The 21613-nt window shown below is 34.3% G+C and overlaps 1 protein-coding gene across 2 annotated transcripts in view; it reads left to right on the top strand.

Annotated features, from left to right (window-relative positions):
* Positions 1 to 21613, top strand: part of HUWE1 (HECT, UBA and WWE domain containing E3 ubiquitin protein ligase 1) — a 38622-nt gene that overhangs the window by 4337 nt on the left and 12672 nt on the right. For both annotated transcript variants that reach the window (XM_070110244.1, XM_014241270.3), the window contains exons 2-11: positions 2454 to 2693; positions 2747 to 2968; positions 4036 to 4307; positions 4369 to 4826; positions 4958 to 14977; positions 15589 to 15993; positions 16423 to 16611; positions 16670 to 16991; positions 17067 to 17232; positions 17325 to 17515. In XM_070110244.1, coding sequence (XP_069966345.1) covers positions 2454 to 2693; positions 2747 to 2968; positions 4036 to 4307; positions 4369 to 4826; positions 4958 to 14977; positions 15589 to 15993; positions 16423 to 16611; positions 16670 to 16991; positions 17067 to 17232; positions 17325 to 17515 — 12485 coding nt within the window. The remainder of the gene's footprint in view (positions 1 to 2453; positions 2694 to 2746; positions 2969 to 4035; positions 4308 to 4368; positions 4827 to 4957; positions 14978 to 15588; positions 15994 to 16422; positions 16612 to 16669; positions 16992 to 17066; positions 17233 to 17324; positions 17516 to 21613) is intronic.

Genomic DNA, 21613 nt, shown 5'->3' with positions numbered 1-21613 from the left:
ATTCTGCTCAATATATGTACGTGTTGTGGATTCGGGCCCATCCCAATATTATATTTAATTTCTATGTTTATTATACATTCCATTACATACATACATTTCCCGCTATACAGTTTCTGTTTCCTTGTTTGTGCGATTTATATGTTTTGCCATTCTCCCATCGCATAATCAGGTAGGCACAAACTACATATGTTATGTTATCTACATACTTGTTGTTTGTAAACTGCAGTGTGCAGTTCCCCTATTCTCCTGTGCTGATCTGTACGGTAAATGCCAATATTTTTGCATATAAGCTATGGCAAATCGTTTTAGAACTTTGTAATCGATCAGCCAGCCAGGAAGGTGGAAGGACACACTGCGGTAAGTGAAATATATTATAATTCTTTGTAAGTGCATAATTTAAATGCTTGTGTATTTAGAAATAAACCAAATATGTGTTAAATTCGCCTCACCTCATCGGTGACAATACAAATATAATACAGTTAAGGTTAAGTAGTTTGTTATTGGGGTGATTTACTTTTCCGAATTTTTAACTTGTTTATGCTATTAAACATGCATGTGATTATACGTATATTGAAACAGTAGTACATATATTTTTTGAATGTGTATTCTAGTATTAGATACTACATACGTACATACATCTGTATTTTTTTTATTGTCTTAATATTTCGTAGCTATTTTATATATAGTACATTTGTTTGTTGTTGTTGTGATAGAAATATATACATTCATGCGGTGTTGTAACGTTGAAGTTATCAGTAACCCTATTCTGATGAAACCTTTTAACCATCTCGAGAAGAGGTAAAATACGTTTGTTAGAAAACTTCATATCGTACTCATTCCATTTTATAAGCGTATTCGCAGGTTACATTGCTTCATTGTAAGGTCCAAACTTTGAGGCTTCGGAAACATGAAGATCCATTGCCAAGCTAATTTTTTTTTAAATCTTATATTCTTCGCCAGAAAATCCTTTTTGCTTACATTACTTACCTACGGCTAACATTGATGTCATCAAAACAAGTACAGCTGTTTTCTTAAACAAGCAACTTATGAATATTGTAAGATTGCTTATATATTCGCATGAAATTTCTGACGATAAATGTCGTTAAATTTATTTATTAATTTTTGGGTACTCATGTGTGCAACGCTACATACAGTACATACATACATATATGTAAGTACAGGTGAGAAGTCAGTATGTTTAGGTCCCCCAACTAAGGAGGCCTCAACAATGAATTTTTTTTTTAAATCGTCTTATTTTTACGCGAAGATTACAAATCCGTGAGCGGAAAGTAAATTTTTTCAATAATTTATGTATATATTTGCAAATATATATAACGTACTTTGCACATATTTTTCAAGTCACTTAGATGTGGTTGTAGCAGCAAAATTCTCCAGAATTCAGATCACTTAGCTGTAATTATAATACCCTGGTCGGTCCACAACCGGGGTGTTCATAATTCAATCGCGTCAAACTCCTTTAATTGACAACATAAGACAACAAAAAAAAGTTTTTTAATTTTTTTTAAATAAAAAAAAAAATATAATTATTGAAAGAATTCACTTTCCGCTCACGGACTTGTAATATTCGCGTCAAGATAAGGCGATTTAAAAAAAATTTAATTTTTGAGGTCTTCTTAGTTGGGGAACCTAAACTTTACATTTACCAAAATAATTTTGTCCAATATACAACATGTAATAAATTACACCTTCTGTTATTTTTTGTGACTCTAAGAATACACCTAATACTATTTTATATATTAATTATAAAAAATACAAATTTTCTATCAACAAGTATTAAATGAAATAAAATTGTATAATAAATTAAAAAAAAAAAAATTATTTTCTAACCGTGTTAAATCAAAACCGTGTAAAAATATAATAAGGTCTACATTTAAACCGAAGTTTTTGCCACGCTCCCAAAGCCTGACAAATACTCACCCAAAAATTGCATTTTTTTTAGACTGTCAAACTAGGTGTGATCCTTAATATTCCTTACAAAGTAACATTGACAGCGGTCATTTAGCTTGGTTTGTATGGAACATCAATTTCCCAAAACTTCATTATTTACTACCTAATTTTTATGCGAAATAAATTAAGCGTGTTAAAATTTTTTAGTTAAGGTTAAGTTTAGAATGATTTGAAATCTTTATATCGGCATTGGTGGTGTCTGTTTGGACAAAGAAGACACGTATATAACATTTATCTGTAATAGCTTTGCACAACCCGAACATTACAATTTTGCGTACGTATTGAACGCGAAAATAGCAGTAGAATACAAATAGAAATTACTTGTAGGTTATGTATTATTTTCAATAATTGTAGTGTTTGTATTAAGTGGACAAAAATTTATTGAGTGTTGGTGTATATGAGAAATATGGAATAATACTTTAGTATTAACTTTTTTTATATTCACATTTCTTAATAAATGATTACAATTTTATAAATGTTTTCAGGATGTTCGTCTGTTACTTCTCGTTTTGAATTTTACTACTTTATTGATTGAACACTCCTTTTCAAGACATCTTTATAATTCGGTAGAGCATTTGACGCAATTGCTGTCTTCTCAGAATATGGATATTGTATTAGCAGTTCTGAATTTGTTGTACATGTTCTCTAAAAGGAGTAATTTCATACCACGGTTGTCACTGGAAAAGAAGGATATGCTTTTGACGAAACTTTATAATATTGCTGAGGTACAATTCCTAATTTTTTTAAGATTTAATACTTTACTTAAATTTATTTATAGCGTTGGGGGGACCCAAATTATGGTTTGGCTTTAATTGATTGTTGCATTAGAAAACCTAAACTGGAGTTTTTATATCAACTTTCCATTGAATACTCGGATGAAAATGGTCAAGTAGTTTTATTGGAGATACCTGATATGGTGAATACATGCAAGGGCTTACCCATCTCAGAAGTGGTAAAAGCGATCTGTGGTCATATGAAAAATCCATCGGAGACAGTTAAGGTAAGTGGATAATAAAAGAAAGTATATTACTGCTTATTTCGATGTCTGTACAAGAAAACAAATTTTTTTTTGAGAATACTTATATTAGGTTAAATTAAATTAATACAGAGAATTGCACTTTGGACTATGGTATATTGTGCTCTCTGCTCTTATTATATCCCTTCATTTAGCCCAGTTGCATTAAGGAGACTCAGATCATGCAGATATTTACGACAGAAACAATAAATATTATTAATTAAAGGAAATATTATCTTAGATTTTTTTGTTCTCGCAACATTTTAAAGTTGTTGGTATTATGTTCAGAATGTCGAGACGAGTTGAATTCCCCATGTCTGTCCCTTCGTCCGTCCGTGATGGTGATAAATTGAGTAAAATTTTGAATAACTTGATGAAACTTTGTAAACAACGCATATGTGATTTAAAAAATTGTTGAGGAGTGGCTGTGACCATTAATACTTTCAGTGTACTTATCTCAAAAACCATTAAAGTTTCATGTTATCAACAAAACTTACTGACAATATTACTCTATCATATCATCATACAATATGAAATGGATGAAATCGGATAATAACTTCTCTCGCCCGCATATAACTGCTATGTGAAAAACTACTAAAAATGCGATAACACGCTAAAAAGTTCGGCTATACTGTCAAACATTGTTTAAGTAGAGAGACATACTATTTCGGGTCGGTAAAGTTGATTGCAATTTAGAATCATCGTTTTTTCCTCACCAATTTTATAAACCCAAATAACTGTTATCCTATCATACCATACATAAAAAAGCGCAGATCAATTTATGTGTTTGTTTTACGAGTTCATGAAATTCATGTACTTGATTGTGTAGGAGTAGAAAATAGAAAAATAGAATATGAAAAATAAACAGTTGTTTGCGAGGTTTCGAAACAATTTTAGAATATAAATAATATATAAATAAAAATTGTTCATATAAATATACATATATATTATATATATTGAATAATACATAAAACAAAATATTGAAATAAGCATAACAAAATAAAGTAAAATCACAACATACAACTGAAGCAGCGAAAATTCTCCACTTTTAGATGCGAATTGCTCATAGAATTCGTCTTGTATCTGGTTTTAAAGATCAAAAATTACGTCTCCAGTTTGTTCAAGCTCGTCTTCAAGCAATATCGGTTCTGATTTACTCTAATGCTTTACAAGACAATGTTGAGAGAATTCTATATTCGGGCTTTGGTGAAGAACTGTGCGAATTAATAGATAAAGAGGATGTATACTTAGTTGAAATTCGTGCTGCAGTTCTTAGAACATTAACGTCTATGTTGCATTTCGACCGAAATCCTAATGTACCAAGGTTTGTATACTTTGATTGGATTAGTTGTTATTATTATATTTCAAGGATGTTTTTCCTTTAGGCCAGGTTCAAGGTTGGCAAAAATAATTCAATATACAGGAGCAGAACGCCAAGGGGGCATTTTACCACTACTAGTCCGCGATTGTATAATAAGCTTGACGAACGAAGGAATTTGCGAAAAATATCCATTGGTACTGGCCACTTCATTGTTTAGTCTACTTTATCATTTGGCCAGTTATGAAGCAGGTGGTCATGCTTTAGTGAAAAGTGGTATGATGAAATCTCTGCTACAAGTAATTAATTGGCCCGGAGTTGATTTAGAACACATAACCTTTGTTACACGAGCTGTTCGGGTCATTGACTTAATTACCAATATCGATATCAGCAAATTTCATCATTGTAATGGTCTTAATATATTTATTGATCGCATGGAAAAAGAAATAAATTGCTGCAGAGATGCTTTAGCTATTTTGGAAATAAAAGTGGAATTTATAGACGATATGGAGCAAATTTCAAATGGTATAATAGTGTATTGTATACATAATATTAGAAACACATCATCCGTCATATAAATTTCTTTAAAATACAATAATTACAGCATCCAATTTTTTAAATTCCGGTTTTTTTATGTTTTGTTTTTAAATCTTCAGATCAAGGAAATGGGGATAATGCACAACCAGAAACGATCGAAGAAAATGAAGCTTATGTTAGAGGGAGTGAACTTCAACGAGACACTAGAAAGTATAGTAGAATCTTGAATGAAATGTCTGCGTCACAATCACCGGTAACTGAGCAAGACGGAAAAAAATTGGCATGTGTTACTCAAAGAGCAGCTTTATTGAAATCTATGCTTAACTTTCTTAAAAAATCAATTCAAGACCATGCTCATTTTAATGGTATGCGAAATATAATGGAAAGTTCCTTGCCAAAATCTTTACAGCACATAATATCAAATGCTGAGTATTATGGTCCGTCATTATTTTTGTTAGCTTCAGATGTGGTTACGGTTTATGTTTTCAATGAACCATCTTTATTATCATCCTTACAAGAAACGGGTCTCACAAATATAATACTTCGTTCGTTGCTACAAAAAGAAGTACCAGCCACAAGGGAAATATTGGGGTCTTTACCGAATATATTTTCAGCCCTTTGCCTAAATGAACGTGGCCTGATGGAATTTATGTCTTATGATCCATTTGATAAATTCCTGAGGGTATTGTTGTCGCCAGATTATTTAGTAGCCATGCGAAGGCGCCGGTCATCAGATCCATTAGGGGACACTTCTACGAATTTAGGTAATGCCATGGATGACCTCATGAAGCACCACCCCTATTTACGTACAGACGCAATAGAAGCCATCGTACGATTACTTCATGAACTAGTTCGATTTGGATCTGAACCGAAATATGTTTGTTGGAGAGCACATAAGGATAACAGTTCCTCTATTGCCAATACGATCAACCCAAATAACCAACAAACTCCCAGTAATGAGAACACCATGGAATTAAGGTGCAATGAAAATGATAGCAGTGGGGAAGACGATGAAGATGATGATGAAATGTCTTCTGCGTCACAGCAACAGCAACATAGACAAAATAGAAATATAGAACAACAAGTGCAAATCCGATTAAATCATGAACGGGAAGCTATCCCTTTAATCGACTACATATTAAATGTCATGAAATTTATTGATGCAATATTCAGCAATAGCTCAAATGGGGATCATTGTAGAGAATTCGTAGTGCATGGCGGTTTACAACCACTGCTTCGTTTGCTGTCATTACCAAATTTACCAATTGATTCACCTGTATCTACAACAGCACAAGCAGTTGCTAATGTGTGTAAATCAATTTTGAATTTAGCACATGAGACGACAGTAATAGACATAGCACTCGAAGAGTTATCAAAAATAACAAACAATTTACAACCGCTAATATCTAATTTTAATTTTCCCGGAGAAAGTATACTATTGCGTGAGTTAATGGCATGCCCCAAATTAGATGATGGCTTTTCTACAGCTGATTACACACCACTGTTGCACAATATGAGCTCAGTTCATGGATATGTAGTTCTTCTAGTTCATTTATGTCGTAACGCTTCTAGTGACATGCGGCTAACTCTACTAAGTCGTTGGGGAAACAATTCAGGTACTGGCTTACAACTCTTGCAAAGTTTGGTCCGTCTTTATATTTCTTTGGTGTGGGAGAGTACCATTTTGTTAAGCCTGTGCTCCGATGAAATAAATGAAGCTGGTTTATATGAGACATCTAATACCGAACCAACAGTAGGTGCTGAAAAGGACGATTTGGCAATGAAGAAATTGAGTTCCATTAAGTTTAAGATAAAAGCGGATGATCAACTGCGTTATATAAAGTCATTGTTGGCAGCTTCTTCTCGCCTAGGACGTGCATTAGCCGAACTTTTCGGAACCTTAGTAAAACTTTCCGTTGGTACACCTCAAGCTCGGCAACGACGTAACAATGACTATTCATCAAATACTGCAAACAGTAAGATTCCAACAGCAGATGCTAAGGAAATCGCTCGGGTTTTGAGCTCAATTCTAGTAAATGGCTTCAGTCATGAAAATAATGTAACAAAACCTGCACCAAAGTTAAAACTTACATTTCTTATATGTTCTGTGGGATTTACTGGTCCAATGCTTTTTGATGACAAACGAAGCTGTTTTCACTTAATGATTTCTCAATTCTGCGAAGAAAATGGCTTAGGGGCATTTTTTGATATGTTCCATTGGGCTTTATCGCTAGATAATAGTTCAAATACTTTTGGATTTGAAAACTGTTTGTTATTAAATAATATTTTACAAAATACTCCGAGTGATACCAACGAATACCCTGCAGGCACCGGAGAATTTATAGATGCCTGGCTGCAGTTGCTTGAAAAAATGGTAAATCCCCGAGGAATTCTTGATTCACCTTATGCTTTGTCAACAAAAGGTAGTAATAGTTCTGATACAATTGACTTCGAACCAATATTTTACTTAATCCAAATGCATCAACTTGCTATGCATGTTGTCAGGCGCATTTGGAAACGTAAACCCATTTCCAATTACGGGGTATCTATAACGGAAACTATTATGGCTATATTGAAGCATATTATAAAATCACACAATATGATATCCAATCGTTATAAATCACGTTTAGATGAGATTCAAAATGCCGATAAACTACTTGAACAACGTAAGAAATCTGAAAAATCTTCAGAAGAAGGGTTTTTAAATGCTAACCATTTCAAAGTATTGACGGACATGGGATTTGGCCCACAACACGTTATGGATGCCCTAAGAAATACGCGTTCACTTGAACAAGCAACAGAGTTCCTGTTGAATCATCCAGAAGCAACAACTACTGAAATTCAAAATACTCATAGTATTTCAAATCAACTCAACTGTCAACACGGTGGCAGTGACATGGATATTGACATAGATTCGGCATCGACTTCTGGTTTCAACCGAACGAGTGATACAAAAGGAAATTTGAAGTATAAACAATATGGAGGTTTTTATAATGTTCAACTTTTACCAAATGAAATATTTAATCAGTTTTGCAACGATGTATTTGAGAGAGTATTTGCATTTATGGAATATTTGCCTGAAACTGTTAACACTGGTACAGAGCTTCTATCTGCGCTATACCGACAGAATAATCAACAAAATAAACGAGAATTCATTATGAATCTTGTAAACGGCGTTACCGAATGTATACAACTAATAATTAACGTCATAAAAAATGAAAAAATAACGAATACATCTGAATTGGAAAATATTTTCTTTGGGGAAATATCGACAAGACTTTTAATACGTCTTAAAGTCTCAACAATACTTCTAGATGAAAATTATAGTGATATTAGGAAAGAGTTCTGTGCTATAGTCTCCCAAGAAAAATCTATGCATATTATCGTCAGTCTGCTTTATGAGACTGAAGCTTTATTGAATGAACAGACATTAATAGGTGTTAAACCCCAAGCCCCTCAATGGCTGCAGAACTTCATAGAATTCATTGACGCAATTGATAACGTTTGCATAATATTGCAACGAAGAGAAAATATGCGAGCCGTATGTACTGATAAATGGAGGTGGTATGACGTTTCGACTGGAAAATGGAACTCGTATACAGAAACGAATAATAATTTACTTAAAAATGCTTTTGCAATGGGTGAAAAGTCTCAGGTGATTCACATAGGACGTCAGCGATATACAGTTAATTTTAATTATATGACTCAAGTGAGCGAAGCTTCAGGAAGTCATCGCTCGGTATTACCAGACTTAAAAATATCGGAAGCTATAAGCTCACTCAAAAATGGAAATACCAATATAAAAACTGATAGTATTCTTACTCGCAGTATAAGGTCAAAATCTGGTGGTGAAGGTGTAATTTATAAAGATGAACTGATTTGTCTTCGTTCATTAACTGGTTTATCGCATTGTAAAAAAGATGGTGAGAATGAGGAAAACATTGCTCAGACCAATGAAAAGGATTCGCAACAAACTTGTGTGACGCAATTACAAGAAGGTATTCCATTTGGGCAAAAGAAAATGAAGGTTAAAAACACCACAAAAAAAGGAACATCTGGGTTTTCGAAACATAACAAAAAGATCATTCTCCACGAAGAACTGGTTGGGTTATCCCGCGAAAATTGTATTGATATCATTGCCTGTCTTGTTCACTTACTAAGACCTGAATTTATGGTAGACTTTGAAACAAAGATTTCCATTATGAAACTTTGTGCTCGCTTAACTAAGGATTATGAGAATGCAAAGGCCTTCTATAAAAATGGTGGAATATCACTATTACTTAAGATGCGTCAATCATGTGGAATGATGGAGTTTCCCACTTATGCTATCGTTATAATACGACATGTTCTCGAATCTCCCTCAATTTTACAAGATTCTATCGAAAGAATTTTGACTACGCGTTCTTCCCCAACTGTGCCAGTTGGACATCGCGATCTAGTATATTTTCTCACGCAAGTATCATCTGCGGTAGCAAGACATCCGAAGATATTTCTTTTGGCGGCAAAACAGTCGTTACAAGCTGATAATGCTTTGAGCTCGAATTTTCTTATAGATGACTCAAGGTTCCTTATAAAGTCTCAACCCCAAAATAAACCTAATGAGACCATCACAAACAATATTTTTAAAATTGATGACGCCTCAGAAGAAACAGTGAAAGATATATTGAGAGCGATAATACAACCTTGTGTACATTATGGCGGGATGTCCACAACAGATGATTGTGATGAGAGTATCACAAGGATGGGGGAGACGCCACCTATCCAAGTGGATAATTCTCAACCTAAATCGTCTTCGGCTAAAAAACATACAGAAAATATTGAAGTAAATCCTTGCTGCTGCAGTTGGCATATTCCTTCTACAAGTCATACCCACCAAAAGCCAATATTACCGCGATCGACTTTATTAAAAATATTAGCAGACGCAGTTAGATCCTATCAGTGTTTAGTGCCGAAAATAATTATTGAATACATATATATGCCGTGCGACAGCCCACTAATTAGAAAACCACAGACATGCATCTCATTTATTCTAGATCACTTTCTACCAATAACTAAGCGCCAACAAGATCCAGAAGTGAGTATGATGTCAAGAGTTCTACTCTCTTCGTTGTCAGATTGCGTTAGTCAGCCAACAGTTCAATCAAAATTGGTCGAAGAGCTCCATGAAGCGATTGTGCGAACACTAACTGAACCTAGCTACACAGAAAAACATGTTCGTTTGCAAGTTCTTATTGGTTTGATACCCATAATGATTGAAAGTCCAATGCTGTCGAGTAAAGTGCATTTACAACGAAATAATATGTACAGAATTTTGTTGAAGCAAGGAATAATGACTGATTTGGCAAAATTAGCGCAATATAAAGACTTGTCGAATTCCAACACTCTAGCCACAGTGCATTCAACTTTACGTCCAATGGAAATTTTGTTGAGACTTACTATTACACCTGGTACTCTATCTTCCAGGAAAATATTTTTTGGTACTCCACCAAATGGAAACAATGCTGTTATGAATCGCCGTTTATATCCAAGGATAACATCACGTATCTCTAATGAAAACTCTGGATCTGTAGGTAGTGAACATGTGCTTCGCGATATTATTAGGAACGTTTTATCTGACCGTAGGCAGGCATTCGATTTTATTTTGAATGGCGAAGATATATTCTTAGATTCAGAAGATCCAACTAACTCCATGACGACTGGTAATGAAGACACTGCGGAAAATGTACGGGAATCACAACTTTTGGCATCAACAAATTTGCGACCTCAAATTAATTTTGATCAACTATGGGATGATCTTTTGCAAAATGGACATGTAGCATTTTTAGGCAGAAGTTCTGATTCAAATAATGGCCCTGCAGATGGAAATAGAATGGACGCAAGGAATAACCGATCAGATGGCAATCAAGTTGCCAATACTGAAAATGGAGGCAATGGTGGTAGTGATGGCGCATCAACTTCGTCTGAACTTGTTGCAGCTGTTGTAGATAACTCTACTAATCTGGGAGATGTAAGCACAAGTGAATCTGAATCAGACTCAAACGCTTCCACAGAAAATGAACGCAATGACGATGACGAGGATGAGGACGAAGATGAGGATGTTAATGAAGAAGACGTTGAAGATCATAGCGAGACAGATGCTGATGAAGAAACCCGCCAGTTTATTGAAGTTTTTGATCATATTTATGAGCCGGAATCCTCAGAAACCGCGTCAAATGATGCAGATGATGAGGCATCAGAAGTAAGTGGTAGGAGCGGTGAACAAGTGGTCAATGGATCTGACGCTGATGACGAAGTTTCAGAAGTTAGCGCAAGAATTGGTGAGCAAGTAACTAGTGCTGATAGTAATCTTAATATCGAAAATAGAATAATGAATTCCCCCGAAATTCGGGATGCTCGTTTGGAAAATCAGAATGATATTTTGTTATTATCTGATAGGGGTAATGTGCAACCATCCTCAAATGGTGTTAGTAATATGGTTGAGCAATCCTTTGCAGAAAATAATCTGACAAATACAGAAGGAAGCTCAGTGAGAACAAATCCTACATCTGTTTGGGTAGCGCCGAGACTCAGTTCAACTAGGGCAGATTTAAATTTTGTGACAAACACTGAATTAGGAAATACTGAATCAACTACCAATCAAGAGCGAACGCAACATAATACCAGCACAGTATACGTTGGATCAACAAATAGCCAAGCTACACCAATAGGAAGTTTGATTCAAAGGCGTGAATCTACTAGACGTTTAATTTTGCTGGATCAACAGTATTGCACTCTAATGCCATCTTTTAATAATCCGACCGAAGAAGGGCAACTTGATATATTTAATCAAGATAGTTTACATTGGTGGCTCGAGGAAGCCAAGCATTTAGACTTAGAGTCACAAACAGATGCTTGTTTATATGTTGCCCATCTTCTTATTCCATTTTTAATTAGAGCATTCAAAGACAATCAAAAGGCGAAATCTATAGATCAACCAGTATCAACTACCACTTACAATTCTCCTAATCGCCGTAGTGCTATACCTGTATTCATTCAACAGACAACTAATTCAAATAGTGGATCTGAAAATACCTCGTCGGCTAATGAAAATATAACAGAAAATAATGAAAATACTGCTATATCTACTGATATACTAGAACAGCAGGATCAAATATCAAATGATGATGGCGGTGAAGTGGAATATTCGAGTGAAGAAGAAAACCCAACTATACTGGTAACGAACGAGGGAGAAACTCTTGAAAATGTCGAAGGCGATTTCGAGGATGAACAGGATGAAAGTAGTTCAAATGTTAACCCAACAAATTTGGGAGAAGAAATTAACACTACTTTTGATATACCACCTGGCAGTGAAATGCGCACAAGGTTGGAACCATCAAATGCAGAAAATGTGGATAATTTAATGACTCAAGCATCGGAACTTTTTACAACAAATGGGTCAGAAGATATAGCAACTGAAAATATTGTACAAGAAGATATTAGGCTAGTGGGTACTTTAAATCAGGAACCTGCTGTGCCAGCGGTCCAAGACCATCAGTTGGATCATATTGAAGTTATTTCAGAGGCTGTACCTTCTGGAATGAATGCTGAAGTTCGAGCTGCATTGGGAGATCTACAAGTTCCGGAGGGTGTGGATCCATCATTTTTAGCTGCATTGCCAGCTGAAATGCGAGAAGAAGTTATAAATGAGCATTTAAGAATGCAACGCATACGTCAACGAGCGCAACAAAATGCAATTCAAGTAGCACATGATTCTTTAATTGAAGTTAACCCAGAATTTTTAGCTGCGTTACCACCAAATATTCAGACTGAGGTTTTAATGCAGCAGAGAATTGAACAACAACGCCAGGCTGCTTCAGCAGCAAATCCCGATGATCCCGTTGATACAGCGGCTTTTTTCCAAAACTTACCTGAGTCATTACGTCGAGCAATTCTTACTGATATGGAAGAATCACAAATTGCAAGTTTGCCCCCAGATTTGGCTGCGGAAGCTCAATATCTACGACGCGATTGGGAGAGTCGAAACGGTCCAAATATAGATACGCCACATGTACTTCGACGTTTTCCATCCTCTTTACAAAATCTCACTGATGATTCGAGATGGCATTCGAACTATGACACAATATGGTATGAAGCAGATCGCACTCAGCAATCTCAGCATCATCAGCATACAACAATTGTACATCAACATCATCAACAAATTCATGGCAAGCCTATAGCGCTACTATTCATGGAGGATGATAATAATATGCTTGATCCAGATTGTTTAGCAACAATTCTTCTATTTTTATTTACAGAAGACACTAAAATTAATTATACTCGTTTTCATCGCGTTATACGCAATTTGTGCTATCATGCTCCTACGAGAACCTGGATTATACAGTCTTTGATAAGCATTATACAAAAAACCAATGAAGACAAAACGAACGAATCAGATGGACTAATTGTTAAGCCGAACTGGCTTAAACTGCGCATAGATGCAGCTTTTGGTTACAAATCGAATGTTTTTATTATTAACGAAATAACACAAAAAAATATTGAGAAGAATTCAACTACAATTTATAATATTAGCATAAATCCTCAAGCAGCTCAGATGGTTGTTAAAAATTGCTTGGATTTACTCTTTGTTTTAGCAAGGCATTTTCCACGCAGTTTCATTCCATTTAAACATGATCAAAAGAGAAAAATTGATCCAGCTACTGAATCGAATGAAAATAACAGAAATATGAGTATATCCAGTGGAATTTTTACGGGAAATACGTCAGAAGTGAACCGGGATGCTCTTGTAATAGAAACAAATATGCAGCATAACAGTGCTTTGAACATTACTAAACCATCACAGAAGGTTTCAGATTTGAAATTAGATGATGGCCCATCCACATCAAAAGCCGCAGCAAATCGTGGACAAAAAAATAATTCTTATGGAGTGAAAAGCAAGCACTCCAAAAAGACTATATATAACACTAACGGCAAACAATTTTGGGACGTTCTTTTAAAAATCGATTTGCTTACACCACAAAGACTTACGAATATGCAAGATTTTCCACTTACTTCATATCCACGGTGGGAGTGGGAGGAGCCGAGTGTCGAATTTCAATCATTTAATGACACTCCATTCTCCAAGTTACTAGAAATGCTACCGTACAAAGTAATTTGTCGATCTCCACAACTTACAGATATGCTTGTTAAACTATTAGCTACTCTTAGTGGGGAACTCCCCAAAGAAAGTGACTTGGAAGACAGTAAGTTAAGTAATAAACCTTCTGATTTAGAAGAAAAGGGTCAAAGTACTGCAACTAATGTTGAATTAAAACAAAAAGAAGAATCTTCTATTAATACTGAAACTAAGTTATACACTACAAGTTATCGTGTAAAAAGTAAACTGTATTCCAGAAACTTTTCACAACTGCAGTTAGTTACAGAAGTACTAACTCATCAATGTGGTACCGTTGACGGGCTTGACAATATTTCAAAATTAATTGTTAATTTGAGCCAATGTTCTCACGCTTCTAATGCAATATTTCTGGAGTATTTGTCCTCTGCAGTATTTGGACTGGCAAAAGAAGTACGTTTAGCCATACAAAATTTACTCAATGAAATTCGCTCTTACAAAGTTCAAAATAAGGTCGATAATGAAACAAAATGTGGGATAGCAATTCAAAATAAAGTTGTACTCGAGGGAATAATGCAAGACCGGTTTACATCAGAAAACGTAATTATTTCGGCACCGAGCAATTTTAAGCCTTCATGTGAATTGCAACTACCGTCAATCAAAAAATTGCTTTCACCTTCATCAGCTCAATTGTATTTTTTGAAAACTCTCAAGATATTCATACAAGTACGTGAGATTTTCTACTCCGAAGATCCTGTAGATATGAATCCAGCGAATAAAAAGCCGACTCTCAGTCAGATAATATATCTGCAAGATCTCTGGAACACATTAAGTGAATGTTTAGTAGCTTTAGAAGAATCAAAAGACGAGTATGCAGTTCTTGTATTGCAGCCAACGGTGGAAGCATTTTTCCTAATACATGCCACTAACAAGAAAAGTGAGAAAAAAACTCAAAATTCTACCTTAGAAGTAATAGAAGAAGCAAATGCCAACCAGACCGTTTCAGCTTCAGACAGCACTGATAAAACAGGTTAGTAAAATTTATTTTGTTAAATTATAGGTGAATATAAGTATTCATATCTACTGCATATTTTCTAGAAAATTTGTTTTCTTGAATTCCGAACTAATTCTCTATTAATGAACGAATGTAATCCATATTTCTCTAAGTTTTTCCAACAATATAGCACTTTAATTTATAATTTTATTTTTTATAAGTCACCTGAATAATTTCACTTCATATCTTGTCATAGTGTCAAAACAAATTATTAAATCAGAACATACATCAATCGTTCCCTTCTAAAACTCTTAAGGTACGAATTCGTGCATGATGGAGTTATTCGACAAGGGAAAAAAATATTCTTGGGATCTTAATACTAGAAAATATTTGATGAGTTCAACTTAAAAACTTATAATCTCAGATATGTTAGATATACCATATAATAAGTCAAATCAAATTAAAAACATCTAATAATATCTTGTTGTTGTATTAATATAACTTTGACAGTAATTGCTCTAGAAATTCAAAATGATATTTTTTATGATTTTCACTTAACGTTTTATATACGTATCTCTGAAGACAAAAAATAACTAGGATAATTTAAACTATTACTATTTAACTTTCTTCAATATATTTATTTTTAGATTCAACAGAGATACAAGGCTCAATCAATTCGTTAGATTTCACAGATAATATACGAAAGTCTTGCACACGCACAAACTCATTGGAAGTTCAGCAACGGCTAGATAAGGAGAATTTTTTACTTTTTGCAGAAAAACATCGAACTGTGCTCAATCAAATTCTTCGCCAATCTCCGATTCATTTATCGGATGGACCTTTTGCTGTTTTAGTCGACCATACACGTATACTTGATTTTGATGTGAAAAGGAAATTTTTTCAAACTGAGCTTGAACGCATCGATGAAGGTGTACGCCGCGAAGAGAACACCGTTAGCGTACGTCGAGTCACAGTATTTGAGGATTCATTCCGAGTATTATATCGTTTAGGACCAGAAGAATGGAAAAATCGTTTTTACATAGTATTCGAAGGTTAGTGATAAAACATACTTCTACAACTGAAGTGTGAAAGCAAAGATGTTGTTTATCCCACAAACATATTTTCTCGATGCGTGGGTTGAGGATATTACCCCACACCTAAATAATCTTAAAACTTTTAGTTTGCTTTCATTTATAAAAATAATTGTTTTTCTTCATGTTCTTGTTATATGTTGTATTTTATTTTCGAAAGTGCAGATTGAAATAATCTTCACTTGATTATATTGCGCTTTTGGTTATTCTTGCTCGGTTGTCATTTTCATTATTCATTAATATATAATATTATTTTAAAATACAACAGAATCGAAAGTGAAATGGTATTCGGCTTATATTTAGATCAGTTGCAATTAAAAGTTTGCTAAATAATGTAATTGGTAGTTACGCAACCTTAATAAACTTAATATATTTCTATGTAATTCATAGATGAAGAAGGTCAGGATGCTGGTGGTCTTCTAAGGGAATGGTACGTTATAATTTCAAGAGAAATCTTCAATCCCATGTATGCTTTATTTTGTGTTTCGCCGGGCGACAGAGTTACTTATATGATAAATCCGTCGAGTCACGCTAATCCAAACCATTTAAGTTACTTCAAATTCGTCGGACGTGTAATAGGTACTATTTTTTACGAACTTTATTAAAATGATATATATATATATTCTATTCATTGTAGCAAAGGCAATACATGATAATAAGTTACTAGAGTGCTACTTTACTCGGTCCTTTTATAAACATATTCTCGGAAAACAAGTGAAATATACTGACATGGAGTCGCAAGATTATGAATTTTATAAGGGCCTGGATTATCTTATGAAGAACGATATTTCCACTTTGGGCTATGAACTTACATTTTCTACAGAGATACAAGAATTTGGTGTTACCCAAGTCCGGGATCTTATTCCAAACGGACGTAATATTGCTGTGACTGAAGAAAATAAATTCGATTACGTCCAGTTAGTTTGCCAGTTAAAAATGAGTGGTTCGATTCGTCAACAGTATGTTTGAGATATATTAAAAGCATTTATTGTTACCAATAATATTTTGTTTTCAACTTTCACTACAACTTACAGACTAGATGCGTTCTTAGAAGGTTTTTACGACATTATACCAAAACATCTAATTTCAATATTCAACGAACAAGAACTTGAATTACTGATATCTGGCTTACCTGACATTGATATTGAAGACCTTAGGGCAAACACAGAATACCACAAGTATACATCCAAATCTTTGCAGGTAAAAATAAAAAACAAATTTGGTCAGCTAAAATCATTTATCTTGTGCAATTTTTTTTTTCTTTCCGATTGACTTCCTGGTCACTTCTACAGATACAATGGTTTTGGAGAGCTTTACGCAGTTTCGACCAAGCTGATCGAGCTAAATTTTTACAGTTCGTTACTGGAACATCGAAAGTTCCTCTTCAAGGATTCGGATCCCTAGAGGGAATGAATGGTATTCAGAGGTTTCAAATACATCGTGATGACCGATCGACGGATAGATTACCGTGTGCACATACTTGGTAAGAACATTTTATCTTTAATGTGTTAATACCTTAGTTATCCTTAACCACCTTAGCGTGGCCTCAATTAAAAACTTATCAGTTGGTAGCCACCAATAATTTGAATATTGTCAGGGCCGGCCCGAGACAATTTACCACCCTAAGCAAATGCCAAACTCTCCGCCCCTTCTAAGTCTATTTTGCCTTAACAACAAAATTTCTAACTTTTGAATTAAACAGGTAATTATATTAAAAAAAACACTAATGTTTTAAAGGTTTAGTTATTTAAAAATATAATTAGCAGTACAATAAAAAAAGTTAAATGTTTAAATATTCCTGCCTTTAATTTGAAAAAATCAGACACAACTGTTTTATTGTTAAGAGCTTGTGCCACTTATATAGTACATATCCGTATATATAATTTCACATATTTTAAATAGATTCAAAAGCGTATTTCTTAATTTTTTTGTTTCAATCCAAAGGCTAACTATTATGTCTAAATTACCTATTATTATAATTACGACTGCATTAATAATAAATAAAGCGTTTGTGATTAAAGCTTTTCCAATAATATAATAAATAGGTTAAACTTCTATTACGTATCTAAAAGCAAGTATAGCTGCCGTTTGGCGACAGTATAAACAAATTTATTATAATTAAGTGGATATTGATTGAGGTAGTCATTTTGTACCGATGATCAATTACTATAAATCTTGTATAGGATGTAAAAATGTAAAATCAGTCGCATACATTATTTTGCTTGAAGTTTGAATGCGTTAAATATCTTAAATAAAAATATGTCCACTCCATATTTTATTTATTTTTATACTCTCGCAACCTGTTGCTACAGAGTATAATAGTTTTGTTCACCTAACGGTTGTTTGTATCACCTAAAACTAATCGAGTTAGATATAGGGTTATATATATATAAATGATCAGGATGAAGAGACGAGTTGAAATCCGGGTGACTGTCTGTCCGTCCGTCCGTCCGTGCAAGCTCTAACTTGAGTAAAAATTGAGATATCTTTATGAAACTTGGTAGACATGTTTCTTGGTACCGTGAGACGGTTGGTATTGCAGATGGGCGTAATCGGACCACTGCCACGCCCACAAAACGCCATTAATCAAAAACAAATAACTTGCCATAACTAAGCTCCGCAATAAGATACAAGACTGTTATTTGGTACACAGGATCACATTAGGGATGGGCATCTGCAGTTAAAACTTTTTTTTAAAAAGTGGGCGTGGTCCCGCCTCTAATAGGTTTAATGTGCATATCTCCTAAACCGCTAATGCTATAATAACAAAATTCACTAGAAGCAAATGTTTTTAGCACTTCTATTGACGGTGTGAAAATAGTTGAAATCGGGTGGCAACTCCGTCCACTCCCCATATAACGGTACTGTTAAAAACTACTAAAAGCGCCATAAATCAAGCACTAAACACGCCAGAGACATTAAATTTTATCTCGGATGGTATGAGATGACTTTATAGGAACCGCGTTCAAAATTAGACAGTGGGCGTGGCACAGGCCACTTTTAGGTGAAAACCCATATCTTGAGATCTGCTCAACCGATTTCAACCAAATTCTAACGTTCTTTTTATGTTTCTATGTCATAGTGCGAAAATGGGCGAAATCGGACTACAACCACGCTTACTTCCCATGTAACACCATTTTCAATTCCATCTGATTCTTTCACTTTCCACTATGCAAATCAGGTAACAATGATTATATCGGGGTAAAACTTTGCTTGAATAATGCAATTAAAGTATGCCACCTTGCGGCCAAAAATTGTCTAAATCGAACCAAAACTGTTCAAACCCCTAAGTACTAAATATGTGGACCCCAGTGCCTATAGTTGACCTTCTACTGAAAATATCAGTCAATCCACAAGGAAATCTCAAACGAGTATACCATTTGACTTTGCGAGAGTATAAAATGTTCGGTTACATCCAAACTTAGCCCTTCCTTACTTGTTCTATATATCTTCTTCTATCTGCATAATTTATCAAAATTGGATTGTCTACTCATGTATTAATTTGAATAAACTAAAATGTATAATTGTGTCTAAATGCTGCATTCTTATAAATTAATAGTAAGTAAATAATTTTTAGATTTTTCAAAGTTGACAATAATAATCGACTTGAAATTTTGAATCAACAACAAACGATTTATGTCAAAAATTTGAGCAATGCTTTCCAATACTTTGAACAGTGCTTCCCAAAAATGAAAACTCGGGGTTGTTATACAATTGTTTCGAAATTGACGTCATTCTTATTTATTTATTTATAGTTTATTTTTCACGTACAAAAAGATTATTTCTAAAAAGAAATTTCTTCCAGCACACCTAGTAAAATACTAGCTGCCCGCCCCGGCTTCGCCCGTGGTACTTACATGTATTATACATATAAACCTTCTTTAAGAATCAGTCTATCTATTTAAAAAAACCGCATCAAAATCCGTTGCGTAGTTTTAAAGATCTAAGCATACTAATAAACACAATACTTAAATAATAACTACAACATTACATAATTAATAAAAGTACATATTAATACTATACTTATACTTAAATACATGTCTCATACTAAGGAAAGATAATGTTCTTGTGATATTTTGCAAGTATTTAATTGTATTAATTATTGAACTCATTATTTATTTATTTATTTATTACAAGGTCAAGGCATGTCTACATTATTTTTTTAAACTATAAATAACATCGTACCTATGAAAATAGTTTGTATGCGACACTGTGTTTATTAAACGAAGATTGGCGGCGACTCGGAGAATAAAAGAAATCGGCGCTGTTTAAACAAAGTCGGCTTCCTTTGTCTTTGGCGCGCACGCCACCGCTGCGGACCTGCGGCCTGCGCTCGCTGTCAATCTGAGTACGAACGTGAACGATGCAACACGTTTATCCGCGCAGATTTTTCCATCACGGGTTTAACGCAAATTCGTTAAATAACAAAATCAGAAAACTATTTTCACTGCTATTTATTACTATAGTCGATCCGCGATGGTTATTGACTTACAAAAAGTGCACCAGCGATTGTTTTCTGCTGTGAAGAGACGATATTTTGATAAAACCCCTCAAGCCGCACAAAAGCTTTGCGATGAAATATGGCGTAAACTGAAGAGAGACTTTGACCCAAAGAAATTATATCAATGATTATTGCCAAAGTATAATAATATCTATAAAAGGTGATTCTATAACCAAGTGTTTTAATCAAATAATACCCTATTTTTCTCAAATCTGCAATGTTTTATTTTGTCAAACTAGTAATGACGTCAATTTTGGGAGAAGGGCGGGGTCATTAAGAAATGACGATAGGATGATTATAGGGGGGGGGGGGGGGGGGGCGGTCTAAAATCTGAAAAAATCGATGACGTAATTTATGGACGGCCCCTTTGTTTAGCAGTACCAATTGTTAACGTATACACATATTTTGGTTAGAATTCCCGGCAAATGCTACGTAAAATATGACTTCCGAATGAATTATCAAAAGATAATTATTTATCTAAGAATCTAAGAAATAAGGTTCATGTTTAGGTTATTTAAAACTTATAAGTGTTTTGAAATATTAAAATATTTTGTTTTAAACGTTAATTTTGAAAATCTTTTGTGATTAAAATATACATGTACATATATTTAGACGTCATATATAATATCTAAATAGCTTGTTAAACTAATTTTAACTATGCATATTTTTCTGGAAAATGGAAACCGAAATATGCATTAAAAAATCTCAAAACTTATTTCTTTCCTTAGTGGCATCACTGTCAAATGTTATAAAAATGTGAACTTTGACAACGCTCTCTCGAATCAAAGAGTTTCGGATCATTTTTCCATGGTTTGGTTTGCCATTTCATAATGAATAGACTTACTCCGGGACAAAGTTTGTAAATTGTGCAAATTTAGTACCAAAATAATGGTTTGGTTTGCATGATGCATCGTCTAAAACGAGATGGCCACCCCTCCCAATTTTCACAAGAAATTTTTTTAGCGACGAAGCTGACTTTTGGAGTGATGATAATCCACAAGCCATTGTTGAGACCCCGTTACATCCACAAAAAATCATTGTTTGTCGTGATCCATGAGCAGAGGAAGTCATTGGTCCAAA

This window comes from Bactrocera oleae, chromosome 5 (genome assembly GCF_042242935.1).
Source record: "Bactrocera oleae isolate idBacOlea1 chromosome 5, idBacOlea1, whole genome shotgun sequence".
NCBI classification, from domain to species: Eukaryota; Metazoa; Arthropoda; class Insecta; order Diptera; family Tephritidae; genus Bactrocera; species Bactrocera oleae.
This window is presented reverse-complemented; position numbering and strand designations above follow the sequence as displayed.